We start from the raw sequence: 18,243 nt of genomic DNA on the forward strand, positions 1-18,243 counted from the left end.
ATTGAGCAATTACACCCTCAATTTGAAGTTGCAGAATTTGAAACTTAAACCGCTTAACTATTAACGGAAAAGGTCACAATGTTTCAAATATGTCTTGAAAGTTGATGTGCAATACATGCCCGTATGAACTTAGACTGATGGAGCTTCATATTAGTTGATGCCCAGAATGAAATCTGAATTAAACACAACAAGTGATTGGTTGTCTGTTTTACAGTAATTAATATCATTATGGCACACTGTAATGATATTAATGTATTGTGGGAGTTACTGTATGCAGCTATCCGTGTGTTTGTTGTATCCATATATGATTAGGCCTCCATGATTTTATGACCTGTGAAACTGCACTGTTCCCCTCCCTGAGCCTTTTTCACATTTTCTCTTTTTCTCTCTCAACCTCTATCCTCTTTGCTCACCTCCGCTTTCCCCTTTCTTTACCCTCTTATAACCTTAACTCTCACCCTGTTTTAATTTCAATAGGGATACATCCTGTGCATGACGTTTTGGCTGCAGTTTCACTTCCTGGGCTCCCGTGGATATACAACATATGTTCAAAAGCTAAATCTGGAGCGTTTTTCTTCTGCCAGTGGAGTTTGTAGTAAAGCAATGTGACATGCCCTGCTCTAACTTGTCTCACTGATGTTTTCTTAAATGTTTTTGGTACCTTTCTACCATTCTTTTGTTCACTGCTCTGTCTCTCTGCTTCTGTCTCCCTCTCCCTCTCTTTGCCTGTCTTTCTCTTGCTCTCTCAGCTGGCTCTGTCTGTCAGCGATATCGTCACGCCATATGAGTACAGACACAGACACAGAAAGGACAAAACACAACATTTGGTACAAAGGAAGCTTTGGTGGCTTCTTGATCCAAGCTGCAACAAAAGGCAGGACCAATTGACAATCAACACGTTCTCAGAACTCCATTTGCAGCAAAGATAGCAGAGTCTCTGTCTTTCTGTCTCTCCCTCTTACTCTCACGTGTGCACACACACAGCAGGCTCTTAGGTAAACAGGGCAGACTCGTTCTCCAGTGGAGGAGAAATGCTTGCCCACTGTGGGCCTACATGCTCAGCAGAGCGCCTAATTGCAGTGATAAATATGAGATGGTGGAGATGGGAGACAAAGGCTTGTAGAAACTCTCCTCAGATGAACCTCAGGAGGGTGGTGGCTTTTTAATGGGCTTAACACAGAAACACATAAATGTACTGCACACACACACACACTCACACTATAGAAGTGAGTAGTTATCCAAAGAGGTATTAATGCCGCACACAGGCTAAAGGACACACAAAGAAAAATAGACTGAAAGCATCTCTAAAATACAATACTGCAGTGTGTATGTATGCAGTATGCATCTCCAGAGGTAAAGACAACAAACACAGCAAGAAACCTCTGTCTTAAAACTGAGGGTCAATCCAGAGTCCATTACAGTAAAAGGCTTGAATAGCCTAATATTTATGCACAGTTTAGAAAACATTGTGGTGTGCCAAAACAAGCTTTGCACACCTGGATTTGGGGATTTTTTCTGCGATTCTTCTCGGTTGATTCTCTCAGGCTCTGTCAGGTTGGATGGGGACCATCAGTGAACAGCCCAGGAGTTTGGTTCAAATCAGGGCTCTGGCTGGGCCACTCAAGTATTCACAGAGTTGTCTCTGCATTGTCCAGTTGGAAGTTGAACCTACGGCTGAGTTTGAGGTCCTGAGTGGTCTGGACCAGGTTTTCATTAATGATATTTCTGTGCTTTGTTTCATTCAGATTTGTCTCAACTCTGATCAGTCTCCCTGTCCCTGCCACTGAAAAACACCCCCACAGCACGATGCTGCCACCACTATACCTCACCGTTGGGATGGTATTAGGCAGATGATGATTGGTGCCTGTTTCCTCCAGACATGACACTTAGAATTGAGGCCACATAATTCAATCTTGGTTTCATCAGGCCAGAGAATCTTGTTTCTCAAAGTCTTAGAGTCCTTCAGAAGCTTTTTTGTAAACTTAAACGGAGTAGAGGCGTCAGTCTGGCCACTCTGCCATAAAGCCCAGATTGGTGAAATTTCTCCCATCTCCACAGAGGCCAGACTTACCATTGGATTCTTGGTCACTGCTCTTACCAAGGCCCTTCTTCTCTGATTGCTCAGATTGGCTGGGCAGCCAGCTCTCCTGCTTGTTCCAAACGTCTTTGTTTTTATGGAGGCCACTGTGCTCTTGGGAACCTTTAATGTGGCAGAATTTTTTTGTAGCCTTCCCCAGATCTGTGCTTCGACACAATCCTGTCTCAGAGATCTGCAGGCAGTTCATTCCAGCTCATGGCTTGGTTTCTGTGAGACCTTATGTATACAAATGTGTGCCTTTCCAAATCATGTCAAATCAGCTGAATTTACCACAGGCAGTCTCCAATGAAGGTGTAGAAACATCTCAGAAGTGATCAAGATACATGGACTGGGCTAAATTTAAAGTGTTATAGCAAAGCATCTGAATACTTCTGTCAATGTGATAATTCAGGTTTTCCTTTTTAATAAATTTGCAAAACTTTATACATTTCTGTTTTCGCTTTGCTATTATGGGTTATTGAGTGTAGACTGATGAGGGAAAAGACTTGAGGCTGCAAGATAATAAAATGTGAAGGCCCTTGAATACTTTCTGAATGCACAGTAATCCTGTAGATAAACTTTAAGAAAAAAGCAGATAAAGGGCATGAAAGAATAAGAGGATTGATCTATTAATTCATAATTCCCTCATCTTTAAAAGTGACAAGCGAATGCAGGCGGTTAAGGTGAATAGTGGTGATAGTTATGTAAAATGCCAATACTTTATTTCATGGTTCATAAACATCTTTATGGACCCTGCAGTGCAGTCTTAAGAGGATCTGAGGGCAAGACTGAGTCCACGTTTTTTAATTCTGTTTAAATCTGAGACACATGAACAAGACCTCTTTATTTCGTTCTTCTTTAAGATATATTCAGTTGAATTTAAGGTCTTTGAAATTCATGAGTGTCTTCATTGTTTGCCCTTCACTACAACCTTGTGTCATGCACAATGCGAATTTCAGCGTGTTTCTGAGTTCAAGCTGATGTTCTGCCTCTTATCCTCACTCCTACTGGGCTTACAGCACAGCGTGCATGAGAGGCTACAGCCAAAAGCTCTTAACACTGAGACCCAGCTTTAAGAAATGGAACTTTTTAAGTTCAACAGGCATCAAACTCATGCACTTTACCATTAAATCCACTCAGCACCTCTGACATGTTTCAAATACCTTGACTCACTTGTTTCTCTTCAACCAGTGACAGAGAGTAGGTAAATGCTTATTGATTGAAGCATCTTCAATAAAAGCACTCTTCAGTTTTACATATTTACAGCACCACAGCATGCTGAGATAAGTAGAAAGTCAGCAAAGCTAAAACCAGAAGCCCCCTGGTTTGCCCACTGCCTTACTTTGAAATAACTTTCATGTACAATTGCTTTGAAGTGCAGAGATTTTACAAGGTTGCCATAATTAAAGTTTCAACTAAATATCAAATAAAGTGTTGCAGCCAGATGCTCCCTGATTTGAAGGATAAAACTTAAACTTTGTTTTCTACACTATGCTTTCACAGCAGAGCACACTTTATTATAAATTCAGCAATGTTGCATAAGAAGGTATCCAGTAATCTTATGTAACTTTTGTTTTGAGGGTATGATTTATTTTTTACTCCAAATGCTTACAATTTTTTTCCCGAGGTATTGTGTTCCTGCTTGTATGCTGAGGCTAGGCAATTCAATCTGATCTGTCATCTTGGGTATACCAGGTCATTAAGAGGAGCTAGGTATGCTGGTACTTTCTAACCCTGCTCATGAATGAACCACAGCAAAACATTGCACCTTATCAAACATACCAGCTTCAGTTGACATATTTAAGAAAAGAATAATGCCACAATTAGATGTCCTAGCCATTAATTTCATCAAGCATTTTGACAGATCTTTTTGGCCACTTGGTGGCAGTGGAAGCTGTGAACACAACATGGATCTTTTATCACCTTTGAGGTTAATAAGGCAAACCTGTTTGAAAACAGTTGCTTATTATATATAAGCATTATCATCAGTTTGAAGTTGCTTTTCTGTTCTCTTAACAAATTTAAGTCGAGTATTCCCTCTCTTCCAGCCCTGTTTTTGGTCTCCACCAACTCCTGAGGGAAATATCTGACTCTTTAGCTGCTAAATGCTCCAGTTTATTCACCAACTAGTTGCTAACTCTGTCTGTCCACTGTATGGTGCTGAGCTTGTGGTGTACCATGGGTTTTTAGACCTTTTTTCACTGGAAAAAAAAGCTGCTGGCTGCTGCAGCTGAAAATTACACGATAGGAGCAGGGAGAGTGAATTAAGACAGTGAAGTTGCAGACTGGCGAACTAAATAATGAGCTGAAACCAGCTATAAAACACAGCTGATAATTCTCTGTAGCTTCATCACTATGAGTGACCCCTTTCACATTGACACATTGTTGTCATATTGCATTTGATACGCTATTATTGTAAAAATGGTTTCAGCTTTTTCCTCTTTCCTTTTTTTCTTGTATTGCAGGTGAAATGGAGGTCAGCAACATTTGTTTACCATCCTTATGCTTTCATTCACTAGCTATTCAGCAGTAAATGAAATAAGAGGATTTCTCTGAAATATCAAGAGAGTTTTGCCACCCTTCAAAACTGTGTTCACGTTAAGGAAAATTGAAGAGTTCCAAATTCAAACAAAGAAGAGATGTGACAGCTTGAACTGAGATTTTAAAATCTCTGTTGACAAAATACAGCCCAGCATACGAGTGAACTGCTGACTCACTTTGAATAAATCTTTCAAAGCATAAACCAGTCTCTCAACATTGTTATTGTATTATTTTTCACTATAATCTTACAAAACAGCAGGCCAGGTGTTGAGAAAACCAGTCAATCACCCATCGTGATGAAAGCGCAGCACAGCTCAAACTAGCAGTGTCAGCACTGCTTCCAATCTCATGGTTTCAGCTGTCACAGCTTCTTTTTCTCTGCTAATGGCTTTATGCTGCAGAGGCAAAGTGGAAGAAACACAGAGAAACCTCGGGGGTGGGGGGTGGGGTTAGGGGGTCCACACATGTGCCCGAAAACACTGATATGCAAATGATGTTAAAAGTTCATAAGCCGCCAATTTGAATTTGTGCCAACTGGGAGAAATGTGGTTATTCTACAGGTTAAATTCATCCCTGTTAGTCAAAGAAAGTAGAAAGGGAAGGAAACCAAGTATCTATATGTGTGCGTGAGGGGAGGGAAGGTGAAAACTAATTATAATGGGGAAGAGAGGGGAGACCCAGAGGGTGGACAAACAACAAAGAAACACTCAAATGAGAAAGAATAAATCCTTAGAACTAGTTTAGATTTCATTCTAAATATCATCTGGAGATTGACAGCCATTTTCCCTGATCTTATATAGTCGGCTCATTTCAGTGGCGCCTCATTCATCCTTTTGTTGTGCCACCTTCACAGCCTGCCTTTATCTGGCTCTCTCCCTGGAGCCTGTGATACTATCGACGGGCCTGGACAACTCCCTGGGCAGTTAGCCTTGACGCTTGACAGGAGCTGGTTTCCATACACGGCCTTGATGTACTGTGTATGTGTATGTGTGTGTATGTGTCGGGAGAGACTCAGGTGTGCGGTAAACGTTATGCAGACTGATGTGATTAAATAAACGAGAAAGAGATAGAGTGAGGGAAGAGGAGTTAACACCCTGATTATTACAATAATAACCTCATAAAACTGCATTAAAAAAGAGAATGCCACTCGTGTGTCTTCATTTTCCAGCCCTGTGAAGGTATTGTGAAGCAAAATCTCTAAGCAACATATCTCTGGGAGAATTTCCTATGATGCTCACTGACCCTTCAGTTTATCCTCTTGCAGTAGGTTATATCCAAACGATAGCAGTTTGAAATCAGTGTTTCGTGGCCCATGTTCCGTACTTTAAGTGGCTCTCAGGCCACCTCTCTACACATCAAAGAAACTCTGCTGGATTAAGCGACTCATTAGGTGACTGAGCCCTAAAAACAGCTCCTAATTTACTCACTTCCTGACTGAAAAGCTTTGCAGTTCCCCCAGGAAAAAGCAAAAAAGCAACACGTCTACAGTATGAAAACATGTTGGATGATGTCAGAAGTTTTAATGTCCTCCCTTTTGGGCCCAGAGACAAACACAGTAATGAGACACATCTGTTTAGATCTTGTTTATCAGACTTTATGTTTGACAAAACTTTGACAGTTTTATGTTTCTCCTGATTTTCCAACTACCATTTGACCTGACATCTTTGACAAAACAGACAAAGATGAATGATTATTTCTTATTTCAAAAGCCTGCCTTCAAATCAATTCAGCAAAAAAAAAAAAAAAAAAAAAAAATCACCCTTTGTTATGCTCTACCGAAGCATTATAAAAGTTACAGCTGAGGCACAACCAGTAGGTTTCCAGGTGAGGTGAAAAAATGATCTTGTACCCAAGGGGCCTCAACATCTCAGGGCACTTTGTGTGTTGCCATGAGAGGCAATCAATCTAATCATCACACAAGCCCCCAGAGGCGTAATGGACATTAACCTTGGGAGTTTATTATACAAGAGGTCACTTGTATTTCATGCGATAAAAGCAGAGCAGAGTTAACGCCCAAAAATTTCAGATGACAGGACACTTCTTTGAAAGACCTTGCAGATAACTGAAGCAATGACATATCTGCTCACACATACTTGTTTGTGCTCGCGCCAACACTCACACAAGTGCAGTCACAGTTACCGCTCACCACCACACACACACACACCTACACCCTCCTGTGGTGACATTTGAAGGACAAGGGGCCTGCAGGGAGAGCTGGTTTTGAGAGGTTAGATGAGGTGGAGGGCTGGCTGGCTCGCTGGTTGGGGGTGTGAGGTAAACAACACCTCAGAGTTCAGCGTGCATGCCTAATGTGCTCTCTCGCACTGCTGGCTCTGCTGGGCAAGGCTGCCCGATGACAAGCTGTCTGGAGAAGTCTCCTGCTCCTGCAGCATCTAGTTACTGCAGTCTCTCACTCTGTTGGCTTTACTCTGTCCAGCTGTCCACGTCAACTCTGTATACCTTCTGCTTTTGTGTCCCTGTCCTGTCTCTGGCTTTCTCTTCCCTGCTTTTAACTCTCCTGACTCAACTTTTTTCCCCCTGCTGTCATATCAGATACTTATTCATTTAAATGTACTTCGCTGGTATAAAGATGAAGACTGAACTGCAGCTTTTTACTTACCCAAAAATTGTGTGTGAAGGATGTATTGGAAGAAAGATTTTTTTTTTTTTGGTGGCTCGGACAGATTATTTTTAGTGGTTTCATGGCAACAGTCAAAAAACACTGGGTCATTCCCTTTAACTTTGTACAATTTTATGAAATGCATACTAATGATATAATCATGGTCACTGGCAGCAATGCACACATGCAGATCAAAATACAAAGATATGTACAAATGTGAATTGTACACTCTTAAGGTATGTTCAGACTGAACACAAAGCAAATTTCAGAGGCAGCGTGATTGCATACAAATTCAAAGTGAAGGTGGACACAGGTTTGCTCAAGGCAGCGTGAACTGAAGCAAAAAGGTGTCTGCACACGTTGAAAATACTGAAACTTGGAAAAAAAAAAAAAAAAGTGTGCTTATCCCGAGCTGTTGACCTCCCATTTCACAAATATACAGAGACAAGGAGAGAAAAAAAATATCTGAAAGGCAAATGATGGAAACAACTTGAGCTCCTGGTAAGCTTTGTCAGTGTGAGTCAGAGCTGTAGCACACACATACTGTACAAAGGCACGCTCTGCTCACACACACACAGTTGGGGTATTGTTAGCTAGTTTCAGCTAACATCTGGTGCATTTGTAGCATATAAACACAGAGTGCAAAAGCACTCCTGTGGTCAAATTTGTACGAATAAAGCAAGGTGAAAATTTGCTTCGCATTCAGTCTGAGCACACCTTTACAGCTATCTTTAAAATTTTACTAGTGGTTTTTACCCCCCGACCTGAGTTCAATAATCTCATTTGTTCATGTCATCCAATTGCAGCCCATCTCTCTACTGATTGGTCTCTGAGAGGGCAGAGGTGCTATCTGATTGGTTTTGAGTTCAGACAAGTAGAAGCAAAAACAGACAGTAACAAATACTGTTGTATTCTGAGGAGATAAAAATCACATTGACATCATTTACTCAGGTCATACACATAGAACATTTATTGCTGTGTAGTCAGGCTTTAACCTTTGATGCCATATTCATTGACACAAGGATTTGTCTCAGAAAGATAGGAGGATATATCTTTGAAGCTAAAACAGCCCTTGGTTGCTTCGTGTTTTCCCTCTTCACCTTTAATCTCACTGTATCCTCACTGACAAACAGGACACTTCAGGAAAAGGCAATCACTTCACCTGAAGTCATAAACAAACACACACACGCACGCACACACACAAATAATTGTCTTGACTCACTCATTAATACCCAACACCATGTGATAAAACATAGTCATCAAAGTGATTTTGCATGATAGAAAAGGTGAAACCCTCAGATTTTCTCACATCACCTCTTTTTGAGAAATAAAAAAAGGATGATCAAAACACTAGGGGTACAACAGTCTACCTACCTCTAGAAATCAGGCTTAAAGATGAGCATCTCCTTTTTGGATGGAGTAATTAATTAAGTGGCAGAAGCCAAAATAAGTTTGCATTAAAAGATGCAAAGTTTTGTTCATTGTTACAGTGTCAGCTTTTGATATCAAACTATGGTGCGTGTGAAAGGGTTGCTACAACATACTGAAGAGATGGGGAAGAGAAGATGAGTGCATCAGGGTGTCAGTTCAAGAAAAAAAACATACTTGTATTGCAATCTCAGAACCATGCTCAAGGAACACTAATGTGTCCATAATCGATATGTTGTGGTGTAACTCTCAAATTAAAGCTTTGATAGAGATGGTTTACGCTAGTCATGGTTTTTAGCATAGGAGGCTAAAAAGCAAACAAAGCTCCCTGTGTGCAGCCAGGAATGTCTGTGAGCTAGAGTGTTCCTCGTGTGCGTGAATATGGCTGTTCCCATCTCTGGTTGTCCTCTGGGACTCCAACATCTGAGAAAAAAAAAATCCATGAGGAACCAGTGTTCCCAAAGAGAAATGTGCTGGAGGGAACAATCACTTCAGCGCAAAAAAGTTTGTTTGAAATTTTTTGCTTCATTGTTTTATACACTGTCCACACCTTAAAAAATGTTATAAAACTGGAAGCCACTGGCAGACAAAAAGTCCTAGACAACAAGTCAAAGAGACTGGATGGGTTAAATTAAACAGGGACAAAGTAACGGCAACACTTGCACGTGCCTATTCTCTTTTCTACAAAAATAGTGGAATAGAAATCACTTGGTTATCACCCAACATTGACATCTTGATACACTTCTGTATATAGATAAAAATCTTGGTTAAATGTAGTTCCATCATGCAGTCAAGGTCCCTCACAACTCCTGTGGTTTTGTCCATTCATTTAAATCCTTAAGCTTGACGAGAGGAGGTGGTGTCAAAAGGAGTGTGATTGAAGTCACTTTGTTAAGCAGCTGTGAACCATGTTTTGGTGCATACAAAGCTGCCGCAAGCACACACTGTTTCGTCTCATGTGGGTTTGTAAAGCTCCATCCAGCCTTGCTTCTTTTCATACTCATTCCTTCATGTTTGAGTAAGCGAGAGATGCCGGAGATAGAAAGAAAAATAACCAATTTCACGAATCACTCCATGCATGGCTATACCTCCGCAAACTGTCAATTTCTTTTCATTTTCCGCTGCCACTCAAGAGCAAGTAGACAGAGGCACAAAGCTTTGATCAAGTTGATATCTATCTCCTGTTTCAAAAATACAGAGGTGTGGTGAAGTGATGAGAATTATTTAATTCATGCCTTGGATACCTGAGGCAGTGCCCTTGCACACAAACATACACTATGAGCACACACTCTTGAACTCTCCTCCACCTCACATTTTACTCTGATCTCAGCAGAAGGTCCCGTGCCAGAGTGAGTAGGACCTGTTGTTTCCGTCTGCCAGAACAGATGGACATTAGATCCGCTTTCTGCTTTCCCAGCCAAACAAATGACCTGCCTTCTCCTTACCCAGCCTCACTTCCGCCTTGATTTATTCTGCCATCTCTGAGCCTCCGCCCACTTACTTGCTGCACTGCCTCTGAGATATAAAATAATCAAAACAGCCTCTGGTGGCATGGATAGCTATTCAGTTTGGGTACCTCTATTTTTGCATTTTGAACCTCAGTCAACCCAAGACAACACGGAGAAAAGGAAACTACAGTAGAGCAACAAAAAGACTTTCTTACGTCTTTGAGTTTAAACTCTTTTGTCTCTGCTCCTAATGACTCCCTGATATGAATGGGCCTCTTGGTCTTACAGTGTAAGTGGAACCTTTCACAGCCTCCACTACAGATACAGACCCTAAGAGGGTATAAGGACTCTGCAGACCACTTCCTCACCAGCAGACCATAACCAAGACCACTCCCCTAGGTAGCACAAAACAGGACATGGGCTTATCACAAATGTATAGAAAGGGGTTGAGGGGGCAAGATGAGGGTTTGGTTTTGGAATACAGGACATCATATGTCATTGAGCCTCTCTCTCACTGATGGGAGCAGAGAGAGTGAGAGGGACAGCAATGGGTTAGATCCAAGGAATGGAGAAACAAAGGAAGAGTAAACAGTAGGTTTCATCTGTTTTTCCGACAAGGTCCTACTGTTGTTTGGCTTGAGCTCTTCCCTTTTAATCCTTGCTCTCCATCTCCTAATTCCCCTCTTCCATCTCCTCTTCTTGTATCAACTAAGACCCCTGTCCAGGGGTTGGCCAAGAAGCCCTGGGGGTCCATAAGCTCCAGGCCCAGAATCTCTCTGCGGCCCTCTTTGCCCCGGGACGTCAGCAACATCCCCCCTTGGTCCAGGCTGCCTGTGCTGTTGCACTTCTTCACTGCTCCTCCGGGGTACACCAGTGAGCTGGGTGACAGCAGTGATGTCAGCGACAAGCTGCTCAGCGTCTCTGACAAGTGTTCACTGTTACCTGCTTGGCTGGAGCCACAACCGCCAATAGATGATCCAATGCCTATACCCAGGTCCTCATCTGAAGGGTCAATTGAGTCATCACGGGTGTAACCTGGACTGGTGCTACCTCGCCCGCTGCTCTGGCTCCGCTGGTGGCCCCTGGTGGCCTGGAGAGTTAGTGCTGATGAGGGGCTCGGCCTTGGTCTCAGGGTTTGGACTGGGGAGGAAAGGATAGTCCTGTCTTCAGGCATCAGAAGTGGGCATGCAATTGGTAAGGGAGCTGTCGGCAATGGCAGCTCCAAGTTCTGTGGTGGAGAGATGCTGAAGCTCAGGCCTTCTTCAAGGGTGGTCTGGAGGCTGCCTTCAGAGCTGCCTGTAGCAAGGGATGAGTCACTGTGGGAGGGGTACTTAAGAAGAAGGGAGGAAGAAAGGGGAGTGCAGAAAAAAAGAGATGCAAATGAATGTAACTCTTTTTTTCATTCGAACAAACATATGGCATTTATATTGCATCTTCAATGATGGTTACAAAAGTGTTTTTATAATTCTTTCATATATTACCATCTGTTGTCAGAGACCAAACTTCAGGCCATTTCTCATCCAGATGAAAAAATCTTTCTGCTTAAGCATCAATCTAATTAATTATTTAAACAACTCAATAAAACCTCACAACCATTGTTTAGTTGTGCTTACTCTTCTCATCAAACCTATATGAAAGTGCTTTGTCCTTCTCGTCCTCTCCCCCCTACCTGTGTACAGAGCATCTTGCTATGGGCTCCTGGGGAGCGGAGCGAAGCCCAGGAGGCTGGGGAGGTCAGCCTAAGACCCCTTGTCAACCTTAGGCTCCTACTGCGGGGAGGTGCCGGGATGACTGTTCCTGCAGGGTGGAAGAAGTTTGCAGGAAGATGGAAGAGAGGAGAAATGCCACTGGCTCCTCCTTCCCCTTCTTCTTTGTTTCTTTCCTTATTGCTGCTGCTGGACACACCACCTAGAGGAGGCATACACACTCTCCATTTCTATCCTGATGTCGATTCATGAGTTATTTCCACTTTTTTATTGAAAATGCCTTGCTTTAGAATGTTTGAGATGTGTTTTCCTCTGAACAATGTATATACAGTAGATCCATCTATATTTCCTATATTTATATATTTGTTGTCTTCTCCTCTTATTATTTACAAGTACATTTTTGAGACCTGTACATGCAGAATAATTGGCTTCTTTTTAAATATTTTTTCTTTTTTCTTTAGATTATACTTTATATGTTCTACTTGCAATTTGAACCACCAAATTTTAAAAAAAACACAATGACAACCACACCACAGCAACAAATCAAATTAAAATTTAACTTGCATGCAAGCACAAATACAACTTTAAATCTAAACATTCTTTCTTTCTTTGAAAATGAGCCTGGTAATACAGTGAATATGACTTTTCTAGATTTACTCACCAGGGCTGCAGTGAGGTGAGCACACTCGTGGCTGGTGTGTTTGCATCTCCATCTCCTGTAGAGTGGTCTCCATCTCAGCACCAGTGCAGAGGGCCCTGCAGGGCTGGCTCTGTACCACGGTATGAGTCTGGTGGCCTCCGGCCTCCTCAGAGCTACGGGAGTCACTGCTGCACCTTCCCTGGAAGAGAACAGATGATCTGACATTAAATAGAAAGTATTTTCGAATAAATATCCAGGATAGATAAATAGATAAATAAAAAAAATAAACTAGAGGGGCACTCTAGTGTGCAGGCCAATGTCAAAGAACATACAACTTCAGTGAAAACTAGAATTACTGCCTGGCGGTTGTATGCCTCTGCAACTCAGTCTAGTTTCAGATTATATGCCTGTTTATGCAGAATCAAATAAAATATTAACCATTTGTGTAAAATTTGTCATAATTGCTGTGTGAAGTCTTGAGTAATGGCTAAAAAGTATTTTGTGAGGTCAAACTGACCTTGACATTTCACCAGCAAAAAAAAAAATCAGTTCATCCTTGAGTCCAGGTGAATGTTTGTACCAAATTTGAAGAAGTTCCCTCAAGGTGTTACTGAGATATCATGTCCTTGAGAATGTGATGGATTGATGGACAACATGAAACAATATACCTCTGGCCCTTGCTCTTGCGCAGCTGTGGCATGGCAGCATAATGATTCATAGTATTTGAATTCATAGTAAATGATCCAGATCTGCCCCAAAATGTAATTGGTTCTTCCCTGGCTCATAACTCATCCCTCCACCAAGTTTGATGCAAAATGGTTCCGTGATTTTTGCATAATCCCACTGTCAAACTAACAAACCAACAAAGAGACACGAGTGAAAACATAACCTCTTTGGCGTAGGTAATTAGACATGTAGGGGTTGGTTAAATATTAGAAAAACAAGGCAAATTGTGTGTTGAATATTGCTAGGACTTGTTTATAATCATTAACATAACTTAAAATTAGCCACAAACTGTTATTTCTTCTACAAAGGGACAATTAGAGTTTAAGATTTGCATTATATATTGTAAAGTGACTGGTTCAGACCAAGCCTGATAGAAAAAGAGCAGAGAAAAAAGCAGACCCTTGGGCATCCTGCACATATCAACCATGGCCCACAATTCCCATTATCCCTCGGGCTTTCCATTTTAGTGCTAGTGAAGGGGTGAGAGCTGATTAAGCTAAAACAGCCTGTTATTGTCATGTTAATGTTATATATTGTAACAATAAATGTTTGGTTACAAATTTGTGCATGTGTCATGGTTGCAACAGCTGGAAGCAGGAAGCAGGCGGTGGATTAAGGCAGTTCAGCTTTGTAAGCGTTTACCTTGTACGTTTTAATTATCATCACGTTGGGACTGCAGAATCATTGAGTGCATGTCCGTGCACGTGTGTGTATAAGTGGGTGGGTGAGTTTTGTGGGGTATTGTACCTCTGAGTTATTCAGTCCTAGCCCGTGAACAGCCCCCTTTCAAACAGCCAGCCACCCACACCCATACAAAACCTCAAACAGACTTGGCTCACATGCTTAATGCCACCCTCACTCACACACACACACACACACACACACACACACACACATTCATTTATTAGCCAAACAATTCTTTACAAATAAAATCCCTAACCTTAGATCCCTTCTCACCTTCTGTTTTTCCCTCTCTCTTTCTTTTCCCCTCTCTTTTTCCATCGTCTAATGAGCAGTGGTTCACAGCCATGCTTGGTGTCTGCAGGCTTATCTGGCTACCCAGAACCAAGGAGCATTACCCCATTACAGAGGAGGATATCTAGGAAGGACGGATGATAAGGAATGGAGATACATGGGCTAGAGGGAGGTGCAGAGAAGGTGTGCAATTACCAGAGGGATAACAGCGAGAAAGGAGAGACATGAAAGATAAAGTCGAAAGGGGGAGAGTGGGTGCAAGAGAGCGCAGCATGAGAGCCACCTGGGATAGCAACTGGGGAAGGTCTGGTGGAAAGATTTATTCATGAGCAGGTCTATGGTGGATTGAGACTGTCGATTCTTCAAAGACAAGATAATTGCCACTGATACAGATAGGAAAAGATTAAGGGGCATTTAGAACTAAAGGTTTATATCTGTAATCCACAAGAGAGCCTAAAGCATAGCCATAAAAAAGATTTTATAATGGTCATTTGTTGGGAGTAGAAAAAATCATGAGTGAGCCTCTGCCATTGTTTGTGCTTATCCTCTGTGGGGAGTAGGAGTAGCAAGTGCTGGTGTGCGGTGCATGTCAAGTACAAAGAGGTGGGCACACTAGAGGTTAACCACCGTGAATTTGTGGTGCAATTGGTACTGGTTTATTTCAAGCTGTATTTATACAAAAAAGTTACATTGGTATGAAGAAGGATCTGCTCAGCGCAACTAAATTATCCTGATACTGGCACTGAAGCAGGTTTCTTGGTTTTGTGTCACACACATACAAAGTATTTCTGTGAAATCACCCTGAAGACAAGCCTGAAGACCAATTTCCAAGTAGAGCCATAATCTATATAACTTTATTACTGCACATTATTAGCCTGATCAAAGATCACATCCAACTTTTTCTACTAGTACAATGTGTGTAATGGCAAATTACAAAAACTATGACAACAAAATCTATTTCCACACGTTTTTTCATTTTGGCCTCACAGTTCTCCTGAGGAGTTTTCCAAATCTCTCCTTCCCACTCACTCCACTCATACCCACCTTGCCCTCCCGTGCCAGCACCTGGTAGGCTGTATGTTCGTCCAGGCTGAGGTCATCTGGCAGGGCAGGGGATGAGGACTTATCTGACAGTTGCTCCGACTTCAGCGATGCCTGCTCAATCTCTGCCATCTTGATCTGCTGCAAAGAATTGACCTCAGTTATTCATGTCTCAAAAAAAGGGATCAGGAACAGCAACAGTTTAAAACTTCCCAGAAAGTAGTTGAATTTATAGAGCGGGCTCTCATCATTGATTTGTATACATATATAAAATAGATAAAATGTATAAAGGATCAGTCTGTTTTGAGCACGTCTTGCATGATTTATTTGTTTCTACAGTTTATAGGCCAACATGAGCTACACAGACAAGATAAGTAAAACCTCCACCAAGCTTCGATACGCTTCACCAGATGTTGACAATTCAAAGTGGCCATAATGCCGTGGCACCTGTCTGTAAAGAGAGCAGGGTGAGAGATTTCAAGAGGTAATAACATTGCTTTGTCATCATCAACTGAACAAACGATTTCCAGTGTCACAAAAATACGTGAGGAGAGAGGCTGAATGAGAGGCGAGAGGCAGATATCCAAGCAGTGCATATACAGTAGGTGTGTGTGTGTGTGTGTGTGTGTGCACCTTCAGTTTCTGTGTATATATGTATGTATATGTAAAGCTGAGCATAGAGATGCTTTTTGTTTCCATCAGGAGTGGCACTGTAGTGTCACCAGAACCTCATAATTCAGCCCCTATAGCTAACTGCATATATTTTCAAACAGAACTTCACATTAAAATGTTGCTGCTGTGTGTATGGTAATGCTGTCTCATAGTGCTTTCCATAGTCTCACGCTCATACAGTAATCCTAAAGAGACAACATTACCGAACACAGAATAATTGGTAAGAGACAACATGTTCTCCAACTGTTACTACCTCCTTCTCACAAGTTTTTTTCAACAGGACTGCAGGTAACTCAGCCCATATGGTTATTGAACTGGTTTTAAAATGTTGCTGCATGAGCCTCCTCCTGTAAGCTCAAGCTTCTCAGCTGATGGTCTTCTCTATCCCTCCACCGTGCAGCATTTTTTTTTTTTAGCACAATTTCGAAACAATCAGTGAGCTGGAGTGGAATTTCAGGGTTCTGGGGATGCTGTGATGTGCTCAAGCAGTGTTTTCTGTAAAGAGACACACCAATAAATAACCAGAGAGAGGGTAATTTAAAAAGGCTACTTAAAAAGGGCCAAGTGAAATTCAATAGAGTGAGGCCTGGTAGTGATACATTAACACAAGCCGGTAGACAAGAAAGACAAAGGGGTTCATACAGAAAGATTCACAGCTGATATGCAGCAGTAAATTACCACTGCCAAAGCCCCCAAGGAGGGAGAGAGGGAGAGAATTGGATTGAGGCGAGGCAAGGCAAGGAAGCAAGGTAGAAGCGCAGCAATGCAACTCTTTAATTTAAAGGAACACTTTACAGTTTTTCTTTTTTATCTCCATATATTAGCCCTCACTCATACTACTACTGTATGTGACAGCATCATATTTGCTGACTTGCTCTGTGTCTTAGTGAATGGCTATAAATAGCTTCGAAAATGTCCTAACGAGTCATCGGTTGGTACTTTAAGGTAAAGGAAACTGCAGACTTTTTCTTCCTGTATCCTTGGCTGTGCCCCCTGGGATATGAAAAAGACACAGTGGTTACAGGAAGAGTTGCTACACACTTGCTTTCAAGGTAACTGCAGAGATATTGAAGCCTTCACAAACAAAACAGGTGACTCAGTCAAGAACCAACTGAAAGTGTCCACTGTAGCCTGAGCGGTGTGGCAAGGCATTGCTATTCAGTGCTGCTGGGAGGCCATGAGAGGAGAAGTCTGTGTGTCTGAGCAAGAAAATAAGCATGACTAGTATCTCATGGCCACATTGCATGACTCATGCTAGTCAGGGCACGGTTAGCATATGCAATATCATTTATGCTAAACATATGAAGCAAGAGTACCAGCAGTCAGATGATAATTTCCCATAAAAGTCACATGCAAAAACAGGCACACTTCCTGCTCCTCCTCTATGCTGTCGGCCACGGCTTTTTTTATACTACCACTGGGAGTCACCAGAGTCAGAAGTGTTGAAATTCAACACATACAGTCGGCGCATTAAATGATTCGACAAGTATTTTAATGTTTGTGTCATAGCTGCATCAAAGCAGTAGTTTTTGTGTCAAATGTGTGAACACAGTACACAACATCTACAGAGCTCAACATCTGTATCATTCCTCTACTTATTACTCTTCTCAGACTTTCTTGGAACTATTTATTTGTCGAAATATATGCATTACCATGGACCACTGGCATCATGCAGTATGAAATACGAGTATCAAATATAGTCTGTGACTTATACTACCCCTATGTCAGAAAATTTGATTAGAATTTTGCATCACAAATGTATATAGTTTACAGTAGTTTGAACCTCTCTTCTCCATGCGTTAGCTTTACCAAGCTGAGTGTGCTTTGTATCTTGCAGAACTACACTTTGAAAATAGCTTAAGAAACTCTGATGCTGCCTTTCAAGATGGTGCCCTTCCAAAAATAGTGTTCATGCATGCCTAAGGACTGCCTGTTTGCTAGCAACTGAATGAATGGCATGGGACTTCACTGCTCCACTGAACTGTTCCCTGCAGATTCAGTTATAGTCAAGTCTCAAGCTGTGGCTGATCCCAAGTCCTTATACGGCAGTTACTTGATGAATATTTCCACTGTCACACACCGCACCCAGGTGTCTTGCTGTGTCTCCCTGTCCCACTTTGTACATAATTCTCAGCACTCAAAGACTCATCTGTCTGAAAATGGCACACACCCACACAAGCTCTCTCACACACAAACAAACACACACACAGGTCTGAGAACATGGGAAATTAAAGGAGAACAGCCCTGGATTAGATACAGTAAATCAGAGATAGATAGAGTTACATTCAGAGGAGCGGAGGGAGAGATGGAAAAAAGAAGCATGTAAAAGAGGGAGGAAAGATTGATGGTTTGACAGCATCTGCAGACAG

The 18,243-nt window shown here is 41.9% G+C and overlaps 1 protein-coding gene across 3 annotated transcripts in view; it reads right to left on the reverse strand.

Moving 5' to 3' along the window:
* Positions 1 to 6,186: 6,186 nt before the first annotated feature.
* The window catches only part of LOC139618204 (voltage-dependent T-type calcium channel subunit alpha-1I-like), a 72,258-nt gene continuing 60,201 nt past the window's right edge, over positions 6,187 to 18,243 (reverse strand). The window contains exons 33-36 of one of the 3 annotated variants that reach the window (XM_071473940.1): positions 15,206 to 15,340; positions 12,482 to 12,659; positions 11,784 to 12,022; positions 6,187 to 11,444 (exon numbers count right to left, since the gene is read on the reverse strand). In XM_071473940.1, the coding sequence (XP_071330041.1) occupies positions 10,713 to 11,444; positions 11,784 to 12,022; positions 12,482 to 12,659; positions 15,206 to 15,340 (1,284 nt within the window). In that variant the 3' untranslated portion in view covers positions 6,187 to 10,712. The other 2 variants (XM_071473939.1, XM_071473942.1) reach the window with 2 other exon arrangements.

The sequence above is a fragment of the Trachinotus anak genome, unplaced genomic scaffold (assembly GCF_046630095.1).
Source record: "Trachinotus anak isolate AG129_WGS33_773 ecotype Australia unplaced genomic scaffold, CSIRO_AGI_Tana_v1 ptg000003l, whole genome shotgun sequence".
Classification (NCBI taxonomy): Eukaryota; Metazoa; Chordata; class Actinopteri; order Carangiformes; family Carangidae; genus Trachinotus; species Trachinotus anak.